At 37.1% G+C, this 27,809-nt stretch overlaps 1 protein-coding gene across 7 annotated transcripts in view; it reads left to right on the top strand.

Moving 5' to 3' along the window:
- The window catches only part of TCF12 (transcription factor 12), a 381,043-nt gene that overhangs the window by 120,277 nt on the left and 232,957 nt on the right, over window positions 1-27,809 (top strand). For 6 of the 7 annotated variants that reach the window (XM_033189989.1, XM_033189988.1, XM_033189987.1 and 3 more), the window contains exon 4: window positions 26,326-26,399. In XM_033189989.1, the coding sequence (XP_033045880.1) occupies window positions 26,326-26,399 (74 nt within the window). Of the gene's footprint in view, window positions 1-26,325; window positions 26,400-27,448; window positions 27,535-27,809 lie in introns of those variants that run through there. The other variant, XM_033189993.1, reaches the window with a different exon arrangement.

Here is a 27,809-nt window from a genome sequence, read left to right as displayed (position 1 = left end):
AGAGAAGCAAATCTTATATTATTTTCCTCTGCGTAGAAGAAGTTTTTGAACATTTCCTTATAGTAAGTCAAAGGATTAGGACAGCTACACATAACTAGCGTGTTGAGATGATGTGGTTGTTTCAGTTAAGGGAAGAAGTCAGTTGTTTTTAACTGGACAAGGAGGTACGTGATTTAAAGTGTAATCATTTTCTTATGTTGTTTGCTGTGAGGTGATAAAATCTGGTAAGAAAATTAAGGTAGTTTAAAAAATGACATCCTCTGCAGATTTAAAAAGTAGTATAAGTGGCCAGGTGTGGTGGCTCATGCCTGTAATCCCAGCATTTTGGGAGGCTAAGGCAGGCAGATCACCTGAGGTCAGGAGTTCGAGACTAGCCTGGCCGACATGGTGAAACCCCATCTCTACTAAAAATACAAAAATTAGCTGGGTATGGTTCCTCACGCCTGTAATCCCAGCAACTCGGGAGGCTGAGGCAGAGGCAGGAGAATCGCTTGAACCCAGGAGGCGGAGGTTGCAGTGAGCCGAGATCGTGCCATTGCGCTCCAACCTGGGTGATGAGTGAAACTCGGTCTCAAAAAAAAAAAAAAAAAAAATAGTATAAGTTCCCTAACTGTAGGATGAAGTAAGTGGACAGTAGAAGATCAAGAGCTCTAGTGAGAATAGAGGATAAGGGGATAAAGAAGCCATTCTGGATTGTCCTCTTACATTGTGTTGGGTCTTGGTAATAGTTTTGACTGCTTTGGAGAATTTTTCTGTTTCTTATGAGCATATGTTCCATTTCTTTGATTCTCTGATGCTGTAACAAGTACCCTTGCTTTATAATGGACAAATTAACTGGAAGGTAGTATCAATTTTAGTACTGATTTCCATTTCCTTTTTTATACTTATGAATATGTAATTGATCTGTCTCACACACATATACTTACACATGTGGTTTAATTAGAAGTGGCAGAAAACCAGTATTCTTTTTTCAGGAAGGACTTTATTTCCAGTGCTAGTGCTAAAACACGTATGTATATTGAACCAAATCATAGGATATTATCATATTCAGCACTGTAAAGTGAAATAAGCTGTCTTAACAGCTTGATGGATTTCTAGGGGTAAGGAGTTTTAATTACAACATGAAATAGGCTTTAATATTCATAAGACTTTGAGGAAAAACAAAATTAAGTGAAAAAATTCCTGTTCTATTAGAAAGGAATTAATAGTTATTTATTCACAACATCTGGTTAGGAAGCTGGGGTAGGACAAACTCTCAGTAATAGAAAAGTGTGGGGTAGGTGCAGTGGCTCATACCTAGCACATTGGGAGACTGAGGTAGGAGGATTACTTGAGGCCAGGAGTTTGAGACCAACCTGGGCAACATAGTGAGGCCCCATCTCTATAAAAATAAAAATAAAAAATTGCTGGACATGAGGGTGCATGCCTGTGGTCCAAGCTCTTCAAGGGGCTGAGACGGGGATTGCTTGAGCCCAGGAGTTAGAGGTTGCAGTGAGCCATGACCATACCACTTGCACTTCAGCTGGGTGACAGAGAGCCCATCTCAAAAAGAAAGAAGGTGGGGGTGGTAGAGACAAGGAAGAGAGGGAAGGAGGGAGGGAGAGAGGGAGCGAAAGAAAATAAAAAATATCTGGGTATTATTTTGTGATATCACAGATTGAGTCTTCGACTTTAGGGTTCTAGAGGTGATTCACCAGCCTGAAAATATGCTCTTCTTACCTTTGCATTCTTGCCAAAGCATGTCCTTCCTTTAATTAGGAGAGGATAATAAAATAAAATGTAACTTGTAACGTGAAAAAAAAGAAAAGCAACAAAGAAGCCATAGAGTTTATGTAAAAATTTTTTGTAGTGAGCATTTTTGTTATATTTGGTAGGAAACTGCTACTTTGGAAACAGGGGAAAGGAAGATTAGGGAGATCTGCATTATTCTTTAGCTAGTCCTTGTTCCAAGTATATTGTAGACATAGGGGTTAAGTAAACGTTAGAATTGTAATGAAGTGCAGTGGTTCCTTGGGTATTATATGTACATTATTCGTTCTGTAGTTAGCTGAGAGGAAGGACACTGGATAGGTGACTAGGCCTTTGATTTTTTTTCTTGTGTGAATGAGGAAAAAGGAAAAGGTACTCCAAATGCTATGATTTTTTGTGATATGTGCCTAGCTCTTAATTGTCAAATGATACTTTCACCTTAACTGTGTAGGCTAGACTGCTTGGTGTATCTTCATTCCATACTATTAATTCACAAAAACTTACAAAGTATTCTTCCACTTGTTGCCTTTTTGATTTGATTAATTTGTTTAAAGGTACATTGAAGGCTGTCTTCTACTGTATTAAGGTTGAGTGAACACATCCGTGTTCACTTTTCTGTGTAATTATGCTATAATTGAGAGGTCATTAATTAATGCCTGATGTCTAATAAATAGAGCTTGGGTTGTTTTTTGTTACATATTTGTTCGTATTGAAACTCATCTCCTGCTTTACCCCATTTCTGAGGCTCTGTGAAATATTTCAACCTCAGTCTTCGCATTTTGTTAGCCAGTTACTTCACTGTCATTTGTATACCCAGGTATTTAACTTGATTTCCCATTCAGGCTATTTATATTTTCTGATAATTAGTGGAATTCAATTCATACCTCTCCATCTACTTCAGCAAGTGTTTTCTGGTCATTGGTTTTGTTTTTCTGTCAGACCTTTCCTTACCCATGACCAAAAAAAATCCTTAATTTTATCATAACTTCAGGTTTTATTTTTATTGTTGCTTCGAATAGTCCAGTGGGTAGAATCTTTTTTACCTGCTGCCCCCAAAATAAACGTTGTAATAAACTTTGTTTCCTGTCTGTCTGTGGGTTATGCTTACTTATTGAGTCAATGGACCTTCTTGTTGCAGACTGGCTTTTCAGGAATCATGAGACCCATTTACTTGTACAGTTACGGGTTTCTTCCAGACCTCCTAAAGGACAAGAGTTACTAGTTACATTCCTGCCCTCTGACACAGTAACTATCACTTAGGTGCCACACCTCTTTGAGATTGTCAGAAGTCATGATTGCCTGTCATCCAGACCTAGTAATTTCTTTATATTAATATAACTGTATTACTCTTTGATCCAGCATTCTAGCTTCTGCCTCAAAAATTATTTCAGGTCTCTCTTGATTAAGTTTTCCAGTAAATATGGAACCAGAGTTCATGAGTATCTCTTTTATCTCACTTTCTTTCCTGAATAAGAACTTATATTATTGGCTTTTTGAGTAACTTATAAATAATATTCAAACTCCTCTTCAGGATTTTTATTTCTTTCTTTTGAAAAAGTAGCTTCTGTCTGTGAAAACATGATTATATGGATCCTTTTTTATCTCCCCATTGTAGAGTACATTTTTAATGCAACAAAAGAGCAAATAATTCTGAACCACTGATTTATCGTTCAATCTAGATTCCTGATTTTGTTTATAACATGGGCTGTATATTTGATTGTGGAGCCTATCTTGACATCACAATGGCTTTTCATCCTTTAATTATAGTTGATAAAAAGTAAATTGATCTTATTCCATTTGTCTTCACCAGTGGATTCAGTATTGGAAGAAAGCTCTTTGGCAAGTGCATAACCTGACTGAAATGTCAGGGAACAGATGGAAAGGAGTTCCATAAAAATTGGCTGAATAGTAGGAGTTTGACTTTCTGAAAAGTTTACTGCCTTTCCTTTCCTCCAGAAGTGATATGAGGAAGAGCTCAACCTTCAAACGAAGAGACAGCTGTTTTTAGGCTAGTATTCAGTAGGAGAAGATAAAAGCCGTTTCAAATGAGGTCTTTACCCTATGATTTCTTTATTTTTGAAGAGACATGAGCTCTCTTGATATCAAAAATATCTCATGATCAGATGTAAACACAAAAAACAGTTTAGAGCCAATGTAAGTAGTTCTTTTGAATTTTCCTAATTATACTACTGCCTTGATTAGGGTGAAAAATTACATTTAGGGTAATTAACATATAATATGGATGTGAAGGCAACTGACTTTGTGATTATGTAGTTGGGTGTTGTGAATGTTATTACAGTCAAAATTTCTGCTTAAGTGCATATAGGCTATTTTTGTACAATTTAACATTTCCTCATAGTGTTCTGAAAACCACACTGAAAAAAATCCCTTTTAAATTACTGATATTTGTTGCCTGATTAACTTATGTGAATCTATGATGAGGCTCTTATGTATTAACTTTAGCAAATTAAACTATTATGTTTATAATCACATGAAGAATTTGAGGCAGGACGTCCTACCTGACATCAGGTACTTCTTCTACCTGATGATAAAACTAAAAATGCGTTGGAAGACAGATGCAGTACTTTGGAGGATAGAAAAGTACAATAAAGATTAAAAGAAAGATGGGCAATTTGGCAGTAAAACAGATTTAGCTCTGACTGCTGGGGTCTCTGTTTTCTAATTACTCAGCTTTTAGTACGTTAAAATTGGATGTTAATCTTCATGATGAATCTTTTCTTTATACTATTGAACCAAATAGTTCTTTCTCTTATTTACTTTTTATGTTGTCTTCGGGTGGATAAATTAGGTGTTATGTCTATGTTTTTCCCTTTGTATTCACATAAGCATAATTTGCAAAAAAGCCTTTGCCACAGTGGGAATTCGTTGTGGTGATGAAAGCTGAAGTGTTCTTTCATGCTAATTTTATAATGTGTGTATACTGCAGAAGTTAGACAAAGAAACTAAGTTAAACAAAGATCTAGAGCCACTGCCAAACTTAAAAACAACAATGGCACAAAGAAGAGAACAGAATGCAGGGTCCAAAGCCAACAAAATCCAAATGTAAATTTGCTAGTTTGCAGGCATCACATGTAAATGGACTTATTTTGGCAACTCTTGGAGTTAAAAATACAAAAGACACCACTTATACAAAAGCAAAAATAATTGAGGTTTTTTTTTTTTTTAATGGGAAAATGGTCTTTCAAAATTTATAGTAGCCAGTTAGTTTGTATGAAGAACGCTGCCTTTCACTTTTGTTAAAATCCATTTGTTTACTTAATCCCATTACTAATGTACTGTGGTTCTTCATTTTATGAAAGTCATTTTGGATGTCATAAGAAGATGACATGACCATTATATCAAAAGTTTACTGAGCACGTTTTTTTCCCTAAGCCTTGAATTGGGACCTGTAATTAGAATCCTTTCTTGGTATGTTGGCAACATATTTTATATTAATATAATTGCCATTTTCAAGCCGTTGCCTGCATGCCCATTTAGTCAATTTAATTACAAAAGTACCTTTTACCTTATTTTATTTTTCAATTATTATTATTATTATTATTTTTTTTTTTTTGACAGAGTCTTGCTCTGTTGCCCAGGCTGGAGTGCAGTGGCACGATTTCAGCTCACTGCAACCTCTTGCCTCATGTGGGAGGGAATAAAGTGAATCCTTAGCAAGTTTGGGTCTGGCTCATTTGTGGTTCATCAGATGGACATGGATGAAGGGAAACAAAAGTAGTAATGTTTCTTTGAAGATAAAGGATTGAAAACAGAGTGTTCTTATGGAAATAAAAAGATAATGGCTAAAGAAATGGGCATCACTTTTTGGTATATGCAAAAAAATGTGATTTTCCTGCCGTAATGTATACAGACAAAGTCTTACTCTGTTGCCCAGGCTGAAGTTTGTGTCGTCGTCATCACTTACTGTGACCTCAGACTCCCAGGCTTAATTGATCATCCTCTCTCTGCCTCCTCAGGTGCCAGTACTACAGGCACGCACCACCATACCTGGATTCCCAATCCAGGTCCCAATCCAAGGCTTAGGGAAAAAATGTGTTCAGTAAACTTTTGATGTATAATGGTCATGTAAATGTCTTCTTATGACATCCAAAATGACTTCCATAAATATGAAGAACCACAGTACATTAGTAATGGGATTAAGTAAACAAATGGATTTTAACAAGAGTGAAAGGCAGCATTCTTCATTCTCCACAAATTTTTTTTGTGGAGACGGGAATCTCACTATGTTGCCCAAGCTGGTCTCGAAGTCTTGGCTTCAAGTGACCCTCCTGCCTCTGCCCCCCAAAGTGCTGGGATTACAAATGTGAGCCACTGTGCCCAGCCTTACATATAAATATTTTTTCTTATGAACTTTTAGGTCTACTTTTTTGTTTTGTATTGTGGTTAAAAAAACGTGAGATCTGTCTTCTTAATAAATTCGTAAGTGTGCAGTATGGTATTAACTGTGTGCACATTGTTTTACAGCAGATCTTTAGTACTTTTTCATCTTGCATGACTGAAACTCTGTCCCCATTGAGTAACAGTTCCCCACTCTACAGTAATGACCATTCTACCTTCTGCTTCTGAGTTTCATTACTTTAGATACTTCATATAAGTGGAATTATGCAGTACTTGTCCTTTTGTGACTGGCTTATTTTATTAACATGTCATCCTGCAGGTTCATTCATGTTATCATGAGTAATAAAATTTTTTCTTTCGCTGGGCGCGATGGCTCAAGCCTGTAATCCTAGCACTTTGGGAGGCCGAGACGGGCGGATCACGAGGTCAGGAGATCAAGACCATCCTGGCTAACACGGTGAAACCCTGTCTCTACTAAAAAATACAAAAAACTAGCCGGGCGAGGTGGCGGGCGCCTGTAGTCCCAGCTACTCGGGAGGCTGAGGCAGGAGAATGGCATAAACCCGGGAGGCGGAGCTTGCAGTGAGCTGAGATCCGGCCACTGCACTCCAGCCTGGGCAACAGAGCGAGACTCCGTCTCAAAAAAAAAAAAAAAAAAAATTTCTTTCGGGCTAAATAATATTTTATTGCATGTGTGTGCCCCATTTTCTTTATTTTTCATCTAAAGACCCACTAAAACTACATTTTCTTTATTCACTAATCCATCAATATACATTTAGGTTATTTCTACATTTTGGCTATTCATGTTGTAATAAACGGAATACAGATATCTTTTTGAGATCCTAATTTTAACTCTTTTAAATAAGTATCCAGAAGTGGAATTGCTGGATCATTATGATAGTTCTATTTTTAATTTTTTGAGGACCTGCGATACTGTTTTGCATAGCAACCGTATCATTTTATATTCCCCCCAGCAATGGTTCCAGTCTCTTCATGTCCTCACTATCACTTATGTTCTTATGTTTTGTGTGTGTGTGTGTTTTTATAATAGTCATCCTAATGGGTGTGAGGATGTATATCTATCTCATTGTGGTTTTGATTTGCATTTCCCTGATGATTAGATATGTTGAGAACATTTTTATATACCTATAAGAATATACAAAGAAGACACCTGTATGTCTTCTTTGGAGAAATTGGGTATTCTTAATTGATTTAAAGTAATATTTAAATCAACAGAATGTTAGCAAAGTAAAAGATACTGAATTTCTAGAAGTCTTTCTGATTGTATTTGAATTCTATGAAGTGTTAGGCTAGTAGTTTTGTGTTTGTCCATTGATTGTTTTTGGTTTAAGTTATTTCTTCAAGAAAACTCATTTTTAACTTATAAACTTATTTCAGAAATTTTGGAAAATAGTGAAAGGAAGAAAAAAATTCAACTTTGCAAATGAAATTATTTTTTTAGTTCCCTTCAGTTTTCCCCCTCATGCATTATTTTTAAAGTTAACATGTTAAACTTTTTTCTTGTATCTTGCTTTTTTACCAAAAATTATGATGGAAAGAAAGTTTTTATTTAAAAAAGCTTAACATATGAAAGAGAAAAAGTAGTACAATTTTTACATTCAGATTGGACACTTTCAAATTGGAAACAAGAAGAAACAGTTTTTGAATTAAATAGGAAAGTGAAAAAAAAGGATAAATAGGAGCTAATACTGTATTACTGAATTTATATACTCTTAGAAACATGGACAGAGTCAGAACACATAGTAAATTTATATGATAATATAAGCTCTACTGCTTGAGTTTTGAATTTTTCACTGTTTAAGAATTTACCAGCCAGGCACAGCGGCTCATACCTGTAATCCCAGCACTTGGGGAGGCCGAGACAGGCGGATCACTTCAGGTCAGGAGTTTGAGATGAGACTGGCCAACATGATGAAACCCCATCTCTTAAAAAAAAAATTTACCTGTGGATTCTTTAAGTGAAGTTACTTATATCATCATCTAATTACTAGTTTTTAAAATGAACTTTTTGTTCATTAGAGAAATTTATGGGGCATATATTCTACTTGTTGAATGAATCATCACGCTCAGAGAGAGTTCCAGATTTGTGACTGATTTGCCTTACCATTTTTTTTTCTTTTTTAGCTATTCTAATTTTTTTTTTCAGCCTTGCTTTTATCCATTTTTCTGGTCAAAATTTTATGTATCTTTTCTTTGAAGTAGAGCCTTTCATGCTGACTTTAGTTATGTGATTTTTCAACTTTCCGAGTAGCTGGGACTACAGGCTAACACCTCCATATCCAGTTAATTTTTGTATGTTTTTTCATTTTTATTTTTATTTTTTAGCAGAGATGGGTTTCACCATGTTGGCCAGGCTGTTCTCGAACTCCTGATCTCAAGTGATCCACCTGCCTTGGCCTCCCCAAGTACTGGGATTACAGGTGTGAGCCACCATGCCTGGCTGACATTCTTAAATTAACTATTGGAATGCATATATTAAATGTTCTTAATCTCTCACGTTTCCTTCACACTATCAATAAATATCTTCCTCTAAAGGCACACCAAGGGAGAAACAATATTCCTCTTCTTGCCTCCTGAGGCAGCTCTGAACAATATATAAACTCCTCATATTTTACCCATTTTTTCCCCAATCTTGTTAATGTTGTAATTGAGGAAATTAAGAAGCTCAGTCTGGTTTCTTGCTCACAGGCAGAGATGAAACTAAACTATGCCTTTCATCTTTACAAGTTCTTTGGTTTGAAAATTTTAAAGGGGGGATCATGGCTAATTCAGCTAAAGGACACAGAGCAAATTTAGAATAAATTTGTACTTAAGGAAATATTGTAACCTATGAGTATTTTGCCAGCATTTTGCCATTGACATTGCTTTTTCTAAAGGGTTTTACATACTTGATAGGTATTCTGTATAATACTTAGAACATTTAAAATGATGCTTAGTAGTACAAACAAGTTACTTTATCATAGATGTTTATAGAATAAATGGTGAGATTTTAGCCCTTCACTTGTATTTTAAGGTTACCAAAGGGAAGTGTGTTCTATAAATTTGTTGTTACTGTCTTCTGTTGCTATCTTGATTACCATCTTACTTGCAGAAAGACTGAACAAGATAAGTGATTTTTGTATACCTAAAACTACTCAACAATAATAATTTGAGTAGTTTAATAAGGATTCTTAATATAAGAAATTGTAATGGGGTTAGATGAGCAAAAATTGGTTGACTTATGGAGATCTCTGCCTTGAACAGCAATTATCTTGCAATATTACAAAAATGTCAGAAAAGAATTCTTGATTTTTCACCTTTCTCTATTTGGATTGTGAGAGAAAATAAATATTTCTGAAAATTTTATAAAGAAAATATTAGCCTCAACTGAAAAAACCTTTTTCCCTCTTGAATATCAAGTGTAAATATACAATATCTCAAAACATATCCCCATTGTTGTGTGTCACTTAATAGCGATATGTTGTGAGAAATGCCTTATTAGGCGATTTCATTCTATTGCTAACATCATAAAGTGTATAGTGCCTACATAAACTTAGATGGTATAGCTTACTACATGCCTAGGTTGTATAGTATAGCCTTTTGTTCTTAGACTACAAACTCAGACCATGTGACTGTACTGAATACAGTGGGCAGTTGTAACACAATGATGATTATTTGTGTATCTAAACATAGAAAAGGTACAATAAAAATATAGTATTATAATCTTCTGGGACCACTGTCATATATGCATTCTATAGTTGTGTGGTACATGAGTTTATTTACATATGAATTTTCTACCTTTGATCTGCATTAAATTTCTAAAAATAACATTGCATTTACCTTCTCAATCTATAAATTTAGTTAATTTCTTGGATATAATTGGATGGGCTTGCCAATCATAAGCCACCACTCATATTCCCGCACTGAAATTTTTTTGTTTGTTTTGTTTTGTTTTGTTTTGTTTTTGAGACAGAGTCTCGCTGTGTCGCCCAGGCTGGAGTGCAGTGGTGCGATCTCGGCTCACTGCAAGCTCCACCTCCCGGGTTCATGCCATTCTCTTGCCTCGGCCTCACAAGTAGCTGGGACTACAGGCGCCCGCCACCATGCCCAGCTAATTTTTTTGTATTTTTAGTAGAGGCGGGGTTTCACCATTTTAGCCAGGATGGTCTCAATCTCCTGACCTCGTGATGCGCCCACCTCGGCCTCCCAAAGTGCTTAGGATTACAGGCATGAGCCACTGTCCCCAGCCTCCTCCACTGAAGTTTTAATTGTGGTGGAGGGCTAAGTCTTACTTTGTATCTTGCAGAAGACATGGCTCTCTATCATTTAGGTAGATTTTTTTGTTCAACCTGTCATTTTGGTTTGTATCGAGTTACAATTTTAATGAACATAATTTGCTGCGGTTTGTTTGATTTCTGTATGTACCCCTTATCCTCTGGAAACCCACAAGAATGTGAGTAAAACATGAATATTGGGAAAAATTTATATATAGTGAAATAAGTGTATCTTAAATGTATAACTCAGTAAGCTTGATAAATGCATACATCTATCATCAGTATCAAGATATTTATAGCATCAAGATATAAAATGTTTCCCTATCTACATGTAGTAGATACAGTGGAGGGTTTCCAGCATTGAACACTTACTCCTCCAGTTGCTGGAAGTGTTGGTGAATGACTCAACCGCAGTTGCTCTTCAAGAGTTACCGTCTGCTAAAGAGAGCCGTCTTGACCATGGTCACATCCACTTTCTGGGGGCCGCCTGTGTCCACTTTCTGGAGGCCGTGAGATGGAGGGAGAGGTATAAAGGTGCCCACTTGCAGCAGTTTGGGACAGTTCTCAAATGTCATCCCAGCTTCAGAATTTCCCATATGATCAGCTGAGGCATTTGTTGCTGTGTAGTTCAATTCAGCTTCTGCCTCTACCCCTTTGCGCTACCTTCAACTCATAGGTTGAATATGAGAGCGTTTTTCAGTGAATTTATTTTACAGATACTTCCATCTGCTTCCCAGGAACCTACCCAGCAGCACTCCAGAAAGATCTCTTATGTCTCCTTCCAGTCAACCCTTACCCACTCCAAACAACCATTGTTTTAATTTCTGTCACCATAGATTAGTTTAATTACTTCTGGAATTGCACATTAATGGAATGAGATAGTATGTCCTCTTCTGTATCTGGCTGCTTTTGCTCACAAGAGTTATCCACGTTGTTGTGTGTATTAGCAGTTTGTTCTTTCTGTTGCTGAATAGTAGTATTTCATTGTATCAATAATAGACATTAGGGCTGTTTCAAGTTTATGGCTATTACAAATAAGTCTGCTATAAACAGTTTTGTGTAATTCTGTTTGTGGATATATATACTTTCATTTACCATGAACTGGAATTTCTAAGTCAGAGTTTAGAAGTATTTTAATACTCTGAAAAATTGCCAGTTTTCCAGACTGATTTTACCATGACAGTTCTTGTTGCTCTGCATTCTCTCTAATTCTTTGTGCTAATTGATACATTTAGTTTTGTAACATCACTATTTGTGTTCTTTTGTGCCATTTATTATTTTGTGTCTTTGTTTTGCCCTTTTTGACTCATTAATCAAATTTTTAAAATTCAGTTTTAATTCCTCAACGTGGCTTTTTAGCTGGACCTCCTTCAGTTATTTTTAGGGGTTCCTCTAGGAATTATAGTATAATCACAGTTTACTCAGAGCTTTTAGTTTACTATGTCAATGTAAAATTAAGGATCTTGAAAAGTATTATTCTGTATACCTCTTCTTATTCTTTGTCTTAAAAATGTTACAAGATTTTCAAAACAACTTTAGAGTTTCTGCTTTGAATAATCACGTGCGGCCGGGCGCGCGGTGGCTCAAGCCTGTAATCCCAGCACTTTGGGAGGCCGAGACGGGCGGATCACGAGGTCAGGAGATCGAGACCATGCTGGCTAACATGGTGAAACCCCGTCTCTACTAAAAAAAAATACAAAAAACTAGCCGGGCGAGGTGGCAGGCGCCTGTAGTCCCAGCCACTCGGGAGGCTGAGGCAGGAGAATGGTGTAAACCCAGGAGGCGGAGCTTGCAGTGAGCTGAGGTCCGGCCACTGCACTCCAGCCTGGGCGACAGAGCGAGACTCCATCTCAAAAAAAAAAAAAAAAAATCACGTGCATTTTTTTTTTTTTTTTTTTTGAGACGGAGTCTCACTCTGCCGCCCAGGCTGGAGTGCAGTGGCCGGATCTCAGCTCACTGCAAGCTCCACCTCCCGGGTTTTTTAGGCCATTCTCCTGCCTCAGCCTCCCGAGTAGCTGGGACTACAGGCACGCGCCTCGTCGCCCGGCTAGTTTTTTGTATTTTTTAAGTAGAGACAGGGTTTCACCGTATTAGCCAGGATGGTCTTGATCTCCTGACCTCGTGATCCGCCCGTCTCGGCCTCCAAAGTGCTGGGATTACAGGCTTGAGCCACCGCGCCCGGCCAATCACGTGCATTTTAAAGAAAATAGAGGAGAAATCATCTTTATTCGTACTCACGTATTTGCCATCTGTATGCTTTCTTTTTTCTTGTAGTTGTGAATTTTATCTGGTATTGTTTTCCTTCAGCCTAAAAACTCTACTTAGCATGTCTTGTAGTTTGGGTTTCTAGTCAGTGATTTCTGAGGTGACATTCTTTTTCCCTCTTCATGCTTAAAGGGTATCATTCCTTTATTGTTTCTGATAAGTCTTTGTATCATTTTCCCCTTATGTAATTTATCTTCTCTCTGGTGAATTGAAGATTTCTTTCTTTGCAGTTGCACTTTAGCATTTTGACTATTGGTGCATTGGTGAGGTTTGCTTTGTAGTTCTCTCCGACTTAGAGACTGCTGAGTTCCTTGGATCTACAAGTTGTTTTCACTGATTTGGGGAAATTTTTGCCAGTTTTTTTGTCTTACATACTTTTGGTACTCTCATTACATGCATTTAGACCATTTAATGTTATCTAACAGGTAGCTGAAATTATTAATTTTTTCAGTATTTTTTGTGCTTTAATATTGAATAATTTTATATTGATGTGTGTTCAGTTTTACTTATCATTTCTTCTGCTGCTCCAGTTCATTGTTAAGCTTATCCAGTGAAATTTTCATTTCAGGTATTATACTTGTCAATGCTAGAATTTTATTTTTTTAAAAGGGTTTCTCTGTTAAGAGCCTCCATTTGTTCATTCATTTTGACTATCTTTTTCTTAACGTGTTTGAATATTTATAATAGCTGCTTTAAAATCCCTTTATTATTCCAACATCTTTGTCATCTTGGGATATGTTGACTAATGGTCGCATTTTTATTTCACCACACATCTAGTAATTTTTAATTTCATATTGGAAAATATAAATGATATGTTATAGAAGTTTTGGCTTTTGTTAATTTTTGCAGTTTTGTTTTTGCTCTGGTAAGTAGTTACGTTATTGGTTAATTATCTTGAGGCATGGCTTTTTGCTTTGTTAAGGCAGGTCTGTAGAAAGCCCAGATTATTTACCAAGCCTTTCTAATTCATCTCTGCTGTGGTAGCCAGCATCTGAAATCTGTGATCAGTTATTTTAGTGTTCCAGCTGTTCCTTTTAGTTGGAATTCTTGTATTCTTCCTCACGTTTATGTTGAGAGGTCATAAAGATTGGAGGGAAAATTAAATGTAAATTTTTGGACCTTTCTCAGCTGTGGCTTTCTGCTCCCTTGTGTTTCCCACCATAATTTCCAGTCACATTGGCATTCTCAAATTCTGTTTTCTGGATTCTGCCTTTTCTTCCTCCTCTTCTTTTTTTTTTTTTTTTTTTTTTTTTTTTAAGTAGAGACGAGGTCTTTCTATGTTGCCCAGGCTGGTCTCGAACTCCTAGACTTGAAGTGATCCTCCTGCCTCTGCTTCCCAAAGTGTTGGGATTACAGGTATGAGCCACCACGCCCAGCCTATTTTCTGACTTCTTAAGCAAAGAAGACACTGGGTTTCTGCTTGTCCAGCCACCACATGCCATATTGACTGGGGAGTGCCTTCATTTAACCATATAGATTTGGATCTTACCCAGAGAGTCTGGTTTTGTTCTTTGCTTTATAGTTTCAGGTCTTGTGTTTAAGTCTTTAATCCATTTTCAGTTGAATTTTTCATATGATGTGAGATCAGCATCCAATTTCATTCTTTTGCATGTGGACGTCCAGTTTTCCCATTGCCATTTTTAGAGACTATCCTTTCCCTATTATGTATTCCTGGCATCCTTGTCAAAGTGCAGTTGACCATACATGCGTGGATTTCTGAGTTCTCTATTATGTTCCATTGGTCTGTGATTCTGTTTTTAATGACATGATTTTATGTCTGGACCATACTGTTTTAATTACTAGAGCTTTGTAATGATATTTTGAAATCAGGAAGGTTTAGACATTATGAGAGTTCAGAATTTAGAAATCTACATGGCGGCCGGGCGCGGTGGCTCAAGCCTGTAATCCCAGCACTTTGGGAGGCCGAGACGGGCGGATCACAAGGTCAGGAGATCGAGACCATCCTGGCTAACACGGTGAAACCCCGTCTCTACTAAAAAATACAAAAAACTAGCCGGGCGATGTGGCGGGCGCCTGTAGTCCCAGCTACTCGGGAGGCTGAGGCAGGAGAATGGCATAAACCCGGGAGGCGGAGCTTGCAGTGAGCTGAGATCCGGCCACTGCACTCCAGCCCGGGCGACAGAGCGAGACTCCGTCTCAAAAAAAAAAAGAAATCTACATGGCAATAATTTTTGCTTACATATGTACACTCATACATATAACAAATTTGTGTGAATTTTTTAGTCCATTTCATGAGAACAGTGTGCTATATCAGGGCTTTCAGCTGAGTGCATTCTTGGTGTGATTACCTTTGTTCTGTGCCTTAGTCATCACTTGTATCTTTTATGAAGGCTGCCTTGCAATGTCATGCCCTTCACCAGGGAGATTGGGAGAGTGAATGTAAGTGGATAAGAAGCTATAGCTAGGCCGGGTGTGTGGCAGTCCCAGCACTTTGGGAGGCTGAGGCAGGTGAATCACCTGAAGTCAGGAGTTCAAGATAGCATGGCGAACATGATGAAACCCCTTCTCTACTAAAAATATATAAATTACCCAGGCCTGGTGGTGGGTGCCTGTAATCCCAGCTACTTGGGAGGCTAAGGCAAGAGATTCACTTGAACCTGGGAGGCAGAGGTTGCAGTGAGCCGAGATCATGCCATTGCACTCCAGCCTGGGTGACAGAGCGAGACTCCATCTCAAAAACAAAAAACAAAAAACAAAAAACCTATGGCTGCTACTAGAAAACTTGTCCTTATGTTAAGTAGCAGTGTCATGTTGTTTATAAAAAACTTCTTTAGTGAGCTTTTCTGTGTATTCAGCATTGAAGGTGATACAGAGTAAGACCTGAATGTGGCCTTTGCTGTTAATTTGAGACATGTTAGATAGTGTTCATGTAAACAGTATAACTTCATCCATTAATGGACATTTAGGTTGTTTCCACATTTTGGCTATTGTGAATAATGCTGCAGTTGACATGGGAATACAGATATCTCTTTTAGATGCTGATTGTAATTGTTTTGGATAACTAGTAGTGGGATTGCTGGGTCATTATGATAGTTCTGTTTTTAATTTTTAAAGGAACCTCATACCATTTTTTTAATAGCAGCTATACCATTTTACATTCTCACCAACAACGTACAAGGGCTCTAGTTTCTCTGTATCCTCATCAACACTTGTTTTCTTGTGTATGTGTGTTTTTAATAATTGCCATTCTAACAGGTGTGAGATTATATCTTACTGTGATTTTGATTTATATTTTCTTGATATTTATGATGCCAAGCAGATTTTCATATACCTGTTAGCCATTTGTATGCCTTCTTTGGAGAAATGTCTATTCAAATGTGTTGTCTGTTTTTAAATTGGCTTATTTGGATTTTTCTGCTGTTGAATTGTAGGGGTTTCTTATATATGTTGGACATTAACCCCTTATCAGAGTTATGGTTTGCAAATATTTTCTCACATTCTGTAGATTGCCTTTTCACTCTGTTGTTTCCTTTGTTATGCAGAAGCTTTTTAGTTTAATGTAGTCCCACTTGTCTGTTTTTGCTTTTTTGGCTGTTTTTATTTTGTCACATCCAAGACATTTACAAGACCAGTGTCGTGAAGGTGAGGTAGTTAACAGGATCAGGCACCGCAGAACAGAGGTAAATATAACCTGTAGCCCATCGCCTTTTTTTTTTTTTTTTTTTTTTTTTTGTAAATAAAGTTTATTTGAACACAGCAACTCCCATTTGTTTGCATAACGCCTGTGGCTGCTTTTTTTCTAGAGTTGTGGAGTTGAGTAGTTGGTATGGAAGAGATCGGCCCCCAGTTGCATAAAGTATTTATCATCTGGCCCTTTATTGCAAAAGTTTGCTGACCTGTGCTATAGAGATCAAAGAAATGAAGAATAAGAGTAAGAGTTATATTGTATGACTAGGATGACTTTGATGACCTGAAAGAGTTCAGTTTTATCCTGTAAACAAATGTTTGCTGAGAGCCTGCTTTGTGCCTGGCATTTGGTTTTGCTGGTATGATCCAGAAGATGATAGATAGCAAGAGATTAATTAATGAGTGAGTAAATGGTAAGGAGTGAAGGTGATGAATATAAATTTTTCTTTTTGAGTATGGAAATAATTGGGTGGTAGTTTGGTACTATGAGGGAAATTTTTAAATATAGGGAAAATATGAAAGGAAAATTTTTAGAGTTCCTCTGAGAGAGGCAGAGTGTGTTGTCATTATAGGAATTAATGGTCTAAGACTTGAACCAGGGAGTGCATGGGCCTCATTACAGGAAATGAATAGAATTGTTTGTGGAATTAAGTTAATAATAGTAATTGCTCACACAGCTGTTTTTACATAGCAAATTGTGTTAGGTAATCAGCAAAAATCCATTAAAATGTGCTTGATAGTTATGCAGAAACTGCTTTATTGGTACTGACTTATGATCCTAATGAGTACCATAAAAACAAAAAACCTTTGCACTTTCATGTTGGTATAGTGTTGTATATTTTTTGTTTAATGGGTAAGTGCATTTGTAGTGTTTTCATCTTCCTTTTCTAACCACCAAACCCAAATATAATTGTCCTGTTCAAGAAGGGCAGCAACATGAACCTTATGAGCTCACAGAGCAATGAGGTGTGTTCTCACTGAAAAAAGGAGTATCTATTTGATCACTTCCCTGTCTTCTTTCCCAGACAGAAGTGGAATGTTTTATTGTATGGTTGGATTTAGGTCTACTAATTTGTTTTCTGTGTGTTCAAACTGTATTTTGTTTTACTGTATCTCCATTCTTTTGGGGTGGGATTTTCTTAGAACTCCTTTTATTAGCTGGCTTTTTGCAATGCCTCTGCTTTTTTTCTTTTTTTTCCCCTGGTAGCTTCTCTAGGGATGTTAACATACATCATTAACTTCTCAAAGGCTATGTAGAGTTAATATTGTGCCACTTCACATAAAAGGCAGAACTCTTTTGACTTTATACGTCTGTTTACTGACCTCCTTTATGCTATAGTTATTATATGTATTACATCTAAATTCATTGTAACTCTTAGGAGAGAAAATTATTTTTTCTCTCCTAAGGTCTATGTGTTCTAAAACATTAAAGGAAAAATTAGTCTTTTTATTTATTATATATGATACTATTCCCTAGGATGCAGGTTTTCCTCTGATAACGTTAGCCTTCAACCTGGGCCAGGTGCGATGGATCACGCCTGTATATCCCAGCACTTTGGGAGGTCGAAGCAGGCGAATTAGGCCGAGGTCAGGAGTTCAAGACCAGCCTGGTGAACATGGTGAAACCCTATCTTTACTGAAAACACAAAAATGAGCTGGATGCAGTGGTGTGCACCTATAATCCCAGCTACTTGGGAGGCTGAGGCAGGAGAATCGCTTGAACCTGGGAGGCGGAGGTTGCAGTAAGCTTAGATCACGGTACTGCACTCTGGCCGGGGCAACGAGCAAAACTGTCTCAAAAAAAGAAAAAAAAAAATTATTCTTCAGCCTGAAGAACTTCTTTTAATATTTCTTATACCAAAGTTATGCTGGTAATGAGTTCTTAATTTTCTGTTATTTGAAAAGGTCTTTATTTCAACTCCATTCTTGATGGATATTTTTGCTGAGTATAGAATTCTGGTTGGTAATCATTCTCCCACATCCCCCAGCCCCAGGCACTTTAAAGATATTTTTTTTCACATCTGCCGGCATTCATAGTTTCTGAAGACAAGTTCTTAGTTATTTGAAATGTTGTTACTTTCAATGTAGTATGTCACTTTCTGGCCATTTTCAAGCTTTTTATTTTTGAGTTGTCAGCAGCTTGGCTATGTTGTGTCTGTGTATGGTTTTCTTATTTATACTCTGTGGGGTTCACTGTATACAGTCTTTAATCAGTAAATTTGTGTCTCTCACTGCATTTGTGAATTTTTTGGCCTTATTTCTTCAATCACTTTTTTCTACCATATTTTCTTTGTTCTCTCATTATACTTATGTTAGTCTTTTAAATATCTTTCCTTAGGTCTGTGAGGCGCTGTTCATTTTCTTTTAATCATTTTTCTCTTTTTATTAATTGGATAATTTCTGATGATCTGTCATCACGTTCACTGATTATTACCCTGTTATCTCTGTTCACTCTTAAAACCATCCAGGAAATTTCTTTCTAAATTTCAGATATTTAATTTTAGGTGTGTATGTGTGTGTTTTGAGACAGAGTTTCTCTCTTGTTGCCCAGGCTGGAGTGCAGTGGTGCGATCTCAGCTCACTGTAACCTCCGCCTTCCGGGTTCAAGCGATTTTCCTGCCTCAGCCTCCCGAGTAGCTGGGATTATAGGCACCCGCCGCCATTCCCAGCTACTTTTTTGTATTTTTAGTAGAGATGGGGTATCAGCATGTTGGTCATTCTGGTCTCGAATTCCTGACCTCGGGTGATCCACCTGCCTCAGCCTTGCATAGTGCTGGAATTACAGGCTTGAGCCACTGCACCCAGCCAATTTTAGTTATTTTTAATTTATTTATTTATTTATTTATGAGAGAGAATCTCGTTCTGTCACCAAAGCTGGAGTGCAGTGATGCAATCTCAGTTCACTGCGCCTACTGCCTCCCACGCTCCAATCAATCCTTCAATGTTAGCCTCCTGCGTAGCTGGGACTACGGGAGCACACTGCCGTGCCTGGCTAATTTTAATTTTTTGTAGGCTGGTCTCAAACTTCTGGACTCAAGCAGTCCACCTGCCTTGGCCTCCCAAAGTGCCGGGATTACAGGAATGAGACACAACACCTGGCTTAATTTTAGTTTTTTTAAATGGTTTTTCTTGGTGATATTTTCACATTTTTTTTTTTTTCTGTTAAAAGCATGTATGTTTTACTTCATTGAGCATAGTTACAGCATCAGCCTTAATGTCCTTGTCTGAAAATTTTACTTTGGGTCATCTTGCTGTTGGCCTCTGTTGATTATCTTTTCCGTTGAGATTGGGTTACATATTACTGTCAAAGAATTTTGGATATTATATATGTTATTTGTGGAAAAATTGGCTTATTTCATGTTCTTCCAAAGAGTTTTGATGTATTTGTTTTAGTGAGCCATTTGCTTTTGATTAGACTCAGTGAAAATTGTCTCTTGCCTGAAGTTCGTAGCTGCTCAAATCTCAATTCGGTTCTTTTATTCTCAGCTACAAACTGCCTTATGCCTGCCCTGTGAATGGTGTTCCAATACTCAGCCAAATATTTGGGCAGAGATAAATAAAAAATTTGGGACCTCTCTTTTCTGGCTTTCTCCCTTTTGGAATTCTATCCTTACTTTCTGGTGACTGTGGTCGTCCTGTCTCTGTCCTCTTTTCCTTCAGGCCAAAAAGACAATGGGGTTTCTGTTGGAATTTTAGTTACTATAGGTTATGGCTGCTTGCCTACAGGACAAAGGTTTCAGAATGGAAAACTCACCTGTACTGGTCCCTGAAAGCAGATAAAAAGAGAAACTCACCCATTCTGGTCTCTTCTTCCAAGTTTATATTTTCATCCAAAATCAGCCTGTTTTTGTTTACTCCCCAGAGCCTTTATGTAGTTGATAGCAAGCTAGCTAGATATTTTCTTTCCACCAGTCCTAGGATTTATAGTAACTATTGTAAGAGAAAGAATAGTAGGAGATGAGTTCAGAGAGGTAGGAGGCAGAACCTGTAAAACATTGTAGACCTTTGCGTTTATTAATAATTCTGAATGAGTTGGGAAGCCATTGGTAGGTTTTGAGCACAGGATGCACATGATTTGGTTTGTTTCTAAAAGGTTGCTTTAGTAGGAGAGGCAAGAAGAAGAAAAAACATTTAGGAGACTATTATAGTAATGCAGGTCAGAGATGATTTGATTGTGTTAAAAATTGCATCAAGGTTTTGTTTTTTGTTTTTCGTTTTTTAAAACTGTTTGTAGTGCTTCTATGGAAGAAAACACTGGCATTGGTCTTCAGGTACAGGGCTTTGGTATTGAGATTGGGAGAATACTTGCTTCTCTGGTACATTGGGAGGACCCTTCTTTCTTTCTAGAAACTTGACAGCTAGTTTAGGGGAGTTTTAAAGGTAGCTCAAGAGGCTTTGTCAGGGTTGGAATGTCTGTTCAGACAGAACAAATCCTTAAGGTACAGTGACCACCAGATCACTCTATAGTTCCCATTAGACAATTCCCAAGTCGACCCCTGGGAACATATTACTTTCAATTCCTGGCCATCAGGCAGTTTCTGTTTTTCTTAAAGAGACAGACTTGGCATTTCCTTTTGGCCCTGTACTCTTACTTCTATGATTAAATCAGTCACTGGATTTTCCTTTTGTATCTTTACAGGGCATTTGTATCAGGGTGATATGGCTAGTAACAATAATATAGCAAAATCTGTGTTTGAAAGTCATTTTCAAAATTAGCCATTTTTTAAAATGAAATTAGCCTTGTGTTCATTACCTTATTGTACTGTACTGTGGCATTAAAGACTTTAATGGAACATCTGTACTTGTAAATCTTTGGTCTCAGCAATGCCAAACAAAAATTCTGATTGGATTATTCAAGATGACCGGAAAGGGTGATTCCTTCTAATCTTTCTACCGGACTTACTTTCTTACATATGTGTTTTTTGTTTTTTAGACTGTTTTGTTTGACAATTCACTGCACGGAACCTAAATTTTTTATAAGTAAAAAAGTCTCTATAATGTTATATATACTTTAGATGAGGTAGCATGTTTTAACTTTATTAAATTCCCTTGCAATTTTAATATTTTCCTAGCTTTTCCCTTTTTTATTAATGTGTAGCATAATAACAAAGCACTTGTCATTATATTCTAATTGATCCTATTTCACAATGTATTTCTGGGAAAATGCATTTGTAGATTTATTTCATGAGCATCTAAAATGTGAAAAATACAATAAAAAATGTTAGTGTTGGTTTTTTAGGTGTATGTTAATTTACAATTGATTGCAGCCTTTGAGTCTTATCTAAAGGAATATCCTTACTCTACAAATAGAATTGAATAAAGACACTATTAAAGATAGACACATTCATAGCTTTGGTTATGTGATATAGCTATCTCCAGTCAGAATTCTTTCATCAAATCATTTGCTGGATCCCCCTACAGCAGATGGCAATCCTGCAAAGTATATTATGTTTCCCTTATTTATGACAGTGCTGAGATTTTATATTTTTAGAGTACATTTTACTTTCTTGAATAAAAATTTGATTTCAGTGCTACTAAAGACACAGTGCACCTGTGCACCAGAGGGTGGGGGGAGAAAAAGAGAGAAATGTGTATGTGATTTTCCCTGTGCCCTTGCTCCCAACTATATGTGTGTCTCTTTCCCACAGGGAAGGCTCTCATTTATGATACCCTACCAGTATGGCCAGATTGAATTGCTTTTCCTACTGCTTTTGCTGCAGGGATATCCTAACCATTTCTCTCATTCTTGTATGCTATCTCCCTGTTTCATCCTTTCATTCTTTCTTGGCTCATCAGACTCACCACTACTAACTGAAAATATTTTCCCATTTCCTGTCTTATTTCTCACTTTACCCTAGTCTTAGTTCAGGTTGTCAGAGGTTAGTGATAGGTCTGGTAGTGGCAAGTGGGAAGAGAAGGAACTGGTGTTCATGTCAGCAGCTTTGCTCCTGATTCTTCCCTTTTACTTTCAGGCTGGTTTACTTACTAAAACTCCACAGTGCTAATAATAATTTGTTCACAGGGCCTATATGTGGTGGGGGGTGGGGGAGAGGATGGAGGGAAACACAATAGGTGCTTAGGGCATAGAAAAGCATCTCCTCCCACCAAAAAAAAAAAAAAAAAAAAAAAACCTAGTTTCCAGTTTTTGCTAGTAGATCAAAACCTAGAGATGCCTGTAGGACTCTGGTGGCTTGGTGAAAGGGAAGAAATAGGAGAGAAGCTGTGGGATAGTTTTTTATTGACACTAGAAAGAAAATACTCTTAGTCAAATACTAAGATGGGAGTAGAGCATAAGAAGGTAGTCTAAATCTGTGTTCTTCCTAGAAAGGGGAGTAATGGCAAATGTTGGACTTGGCCAAGAAGTTTACCTGTTCCTCTAAGAATCTTATTCTCTGAAACCTTAAAAACTTGAATTTTACCTTTTTATTCCTTCTTTAAGGTCTCAGCCTTTTAGGGAACTGCCTGTATATATAGTAATTTATGATTGCTCTTAGTTACTTTTCTTGTTAAATGTTTTCACAAAAGAAGGTGGCAGATTGCTTTTGTTAAGTTCACAAAGTATTTTTTTTAGATATGAGGTCTAGAATTTAATGTTCCTTACTGGAAAATACCAAGTTAAAACAGCATGCTTCTAAAAATGGAGCACATAGAATCAGAATATATTGCATTTTACTTAATTGGTTCCATTCAGAAAAGCAGGTACTAAGAGATTATCTATATAAAAGATTAACAAGGAAAAGGATAAATTAAGTCTTTCTGTTATTGATCACCCCTTTTAATCATGTTGAATAGAAATGGAAAAAATTTATTAGAAAGTCAAATAAGACTCAAAAGTGTTTTTATCATTAATTATTGCTGAACTTTCTCTTACATCTACCATTTTAGTATATGAGTCAAGGAAGTAACTTCTCTGAAATTGTTGAATTGGCATGCATATACTAGAAATGGGAATGATGAAAATAATATGGGAATGATAGTTCAGAAATGTCTTAAAAGGAAAAATGTTACCACTCATCACTGTATTGCAACTGTGATGTATTTTCTTGTCAATAGGTATTTTTTTCAGATTTTGGTCAATTTGTATAATATCTGTGTTTTTTATCTTCTGTGTGTAATTTCCTTTTTCTGCTTACCTTAGTCTTTATGGCTGAAGCTTTGGAAAGTTTATTATTCCTGTCATATTTCTGTGTTTGTACAGCCATTGTCTTTAGCAGAAAGGAGTCATTGATGCTAAAAGATGACTCTTGCCTTTGTCAGTGCCAGCCACGACCTTTTACTAAGAGTCTGGATATGTTAACAATAAAACTACAGAGCTTGAGTTTAAAACCTAGCCAGATTCTTGTTATTCTATAGCATTCATTGAGCCCCTTGTCATGTCCAATATCAGTGGTATGTACTACTGTTTAGCTGGTGATTCCATCACCTAATTAATTACCATTTTATTTCATTAATCTTTGCTTTTTCTTTGTTTTATAGAAGTCACTTGATGAAAATTGAATATATAGTTTCACATAATTTTGTGTATGTCTTAAATTTTGCTTGAGATGTTCTCTGTAACTGGCACCCATCTTTCCTCTCTCTATATATTTTTACAAATGTATTTAAAATACATGCAAAACTGGGCATGGTGGTTCACACCTGTGATCCCAGCACTTTAGGAGGCCAAGGCAGGAGGATTGCTGGAGGCCAAGAGTTCAAGATCAACCTAGGCAACATAGTGTAAGACTCTGTCTCTACAAAATAAAAAAATAATAATAATTAGCTGAGCATTGTGGCGTGTTCCTATAGTCCTAGCACTGGTGAAGCTGAGGCAGGAGGATCACTTGAGCCCAGGCTTTTGTGGTTGCAGTGAGCTATCATCATGCCACTGCACTGCAGCCTGGATGACAGAACAAGAACCCTGCCTCTAAATGAGATAAAAATTAAAATACACATAAGCCTCATATTTATTAATCATTTGATATAAGAAAATATAAAGTCATAAAAAGACTAAGTTATGGTTTGATGATTTTCATTAGGACAAGATTCATCAAAATCACTTTCCATTGTATGTTCAATAAAAGTGATTTTTTAAAATACAACTTTTCATAAAATTTTTTGCAGTTCCATTTATTAGTGGATTTTGTAGGTATATGGTTGCCTTTTTCTTGGATTGAGTCTTAGAGGAATACTTGCTGCTACTCTACAGTGTTGGTTGCAAAGAAAATGCTTGGAAGATAGCTCACTGGTATCTAATGATACTGGAGAGATGGTAACAGTGTATTTTTGTTTTTTTTTTTTGTTTTTTTGTTTTTTTTTGTTTTGAGATGGAGTCTTGTTTTGTCGCCCAGGCTGGAGTACAGTGATGCGATCTCTGCTCACTGCAACCTCCGCCTCCCAGGTTCAAGTGATTCTCCTGCCTCGGCCTCCCGAGTAGCTGAGACTATAGGCGCCCGCCACCACGCCCGGCTAATTTTTTGTATTTTTAGTAGAGACAAAGTTTCACCGTGTTAGCCAGGGTGGTCTCGATCTCCTGACCTCATGATCCACCCGCCTCAGCTTCCCAAAGTGTTGGGATTACAGGCGTGAGCCACCGCTCTCAGCTGGTAACAGTGTTTTTTACACCACATTCCCCAAACTCATAGACTATCTCTCAAATTTGGAACTTTAATACGAGCTCCACAGGAATGAACAAAACACTGTTCACATAATCTCTGTGTTTTCAAAGCCTCTGGTTCACTTGAAATTGTGCCTGCAATGTTGTCTATACTAGATACTCATCTTTTGTATTAACTCTTATTAAAAAGTTATTAAAATATACATTAATCACTTGATACAAGAAGTACAGATTCATAAAAATAATAGGGTCCTAATAACTAAGTTAGTAATTAGTACATTCTACTTTGGAAGCTGACCCCTCTCCCTTCCCTGCTTTTTGTTACCCATCCTTTCAATTTGGTAATTCTGTCACTATAAAAGAGCCATGGTAATCATTGCAAGTTAGTGGAGAATGTGTGGCATTTAATTTATTACATACCACATTCTCACCTAAATTACAGAGGGGCTTCCAGGAATATCTTGAAAGAAAGATAATTTCTAAACTTAGCAGAACGTTATCATTGTAATATCCAGGCTGTTCTCATGAAAGAATGAAAGAAAGAAGTCAACTATTTCTGTGTTGATGAATTTCATCATAGAATGAAACTTGGAAGGAGTTAAAGAAGTGTACTCTGCTAGCAGTCAAAGATGAAAAAGACTGGAGTCTTCAAAACAGAAGAGGTTGAAATGACTGAATTGAGAGATCTCCAAGTCTTCCAGCTTTTACTGGGGACTGATTGGGAGGTGAAAATAATGGAACCCAAGTATCCGAAGATGCATTAAGGATGCACAATGAATTGTTTTGTTGGTTATGGCAACTCATTATTTCTCACTGTGAATTTTCTTTTGCCACCTTCATAAGAGTGGAACTGTTTATTTGAAATCAAATTGTGTATAATTTTAGAAGAGATGGAACTGTTACCACAAAAGTGTCATTTTGATTTTATATAATGTTGATTTGATATGGTTGATATAGTTAGATTCAGTTTGATGTCATCAGTTAAGAATATCTGATCAGTGATCAGAAAGAAACCAACTTTATTAAATCAAATGATTGTCTTGCGTCATTTTCTAGGGCTTAAATGAATTATTCATGTTTTCATGTAGGCAGTACTAAACCAGACAAAGTTTGGGAGTTCATCTATTCCTAGAAGTAGCAGTGCAGGGCATGGGGCAGGATGGAGAGACTATGACCCATTCTAAAGTCTGCAAAGAAATATTTTAATTCTGAATTTCTGTAATTTACATAGGGTATTGCTTGAGGATTGATGGAACAATGATGAAGGTACTTTGAAGTAACTTATATTTTACAGGTTTCTGAGGCAAAGATTGGTACTTAGCTGTTCCATGAAAACGCAAAAACCACTTGCTCAATTGTACTCTGCTGTCCCATACCAAAAATATCCACAAAAGTATGTTTGCAGATATATTTTTTATTCTCTTCTCTTTTTAGGTATGGATGAAAGAGGAGGTACAACATCTTGGGGAACAAGTGGTCAACCAAGTCCTTCCTATGATTCATCTAGAGTAAGTTTGCTGATCAACCCTTGATTAAAACTGTAATTTGGCAGACTAAGTAATTTCTTTCATATATGCTCTGTTTCTTATGAGAAATGAAAATTAATATCTTTTCATGGGAATATAGTAGAATACCCAGTACCTTTTTGGTACATTTAGTTCTTTTTATAAGCTGTCAAACTTTGGAGATTTATTTTATTTCCTACAGTTAAATATTCTTGGTGTTATTTGTACACCTGAACTGTCTACAGTACTCTTTACTAAAGAGCTTGGAATGCCTAAGTGCTCTCCATATGTATTTAGCCATTTTTCTTTATGTTTGGTTTATTTGCTTTGCGAGATGGCAGTGGCTTTCAATGTACCGTCTTCCAGCCTCTCTCCCTCATCGTTGCTTCAACAGTCATCAGCCCTTTGCATCAGGAACTCAGTAGCCCTGCCTCTTGGAAGCATATCAAAACAGACATAACAGATGACATTTCTTGGTTAACAATTAAGAGAAAATAGGACCAAGCCATCTTTCTACACATTGAGGTCACAAGATTAGAGCCCTTTCCAACAAAAAACAAAAAGAAAAAACCCCAAAACTTTATAAAATGAGACCAGGAAATGGAAAATTAGATCAAAGAATTAGAATAAAATTAAGCACTCTGCTCCCAGACTTTCTCTGGTAAACTGACGAGGTTAAGAGAGACTTTTCCAGGCTGGGCGCGGTGGTTCATGCCTGTAATCCCAGCACTTTGGGAGGTTGAGGCAGGTGGATCACTTGAAGTCAGAAGTTGGAGACCAGCCTAGCCAACATGGTGAAATCCCGTCTGTACTAAAAGTACAAAAATTAGCCAAGGCATGGGGGTGGGCACCTGTAGTCCCAGCTACTCAGGAGGCTGAGGCAGGAGAATCGCTGAACCTGGGAGGCGGAGTTGCAGTGAGCCAAGATCATGCCACTGGACTCAAGCCTGGGCCACAGAGTGAGACTCCATCCCAAAAAAACAAAAAGAAAAGAGAGAGAGACTTTTCCAAAAGGCCATACTTTAAGTGAATGAATTTCTCATTTCTCTCAGAATTAACCAAGAGAAGAAAGAGACAAGCATAAGATTTATGGGTAGTTAACCCTAGAAGCAAATTGCCTTAATGGGAGGAAAACTGAGTAAGTGATTGAAATGCATAGTCTCAGTATGGATTACACAAGTTTGCTTTGAAAAATGCTGAGTTAAAATACCTTTTAAAATTCGGGGTTTTACTGTTGTATTTGGCTGTAGCCTATGTATAACTTATCTTAAATCCTTTGGAAAGAACTGGGATAGTCATACGGAATCCAAAAAGATGCATAGAGGCTGTTAAAGGTGGGTTTTTGTGTTTCACTTTTGGGAATCAGAGGCTGAGAAAGCTACATTGTAGTGTAAAGAGCCATATGCTGAGTAT

This window comes from Trachypithecus francoisi, unplaced genomic scaffold (genome assembly GCF_009764315.1).
Source record: "Trachypithecus francoisi isolate TF-2019V2 unplaced genomic scaffold, Tfra_2.0 Lachesis_group3, whole genome shotgun sequence".
NCBI lineage: Eukaryota > Metazoa > Chordata > Mammalia > Primates > Cercopithecidae > Trachypithecus > Trachypithecus francoisi.
The sequence above is the reverse complement of the archived record's forward strand: the minus strand, read 5'-3'. Positions and strand labels throughout refer to the sequence as shown.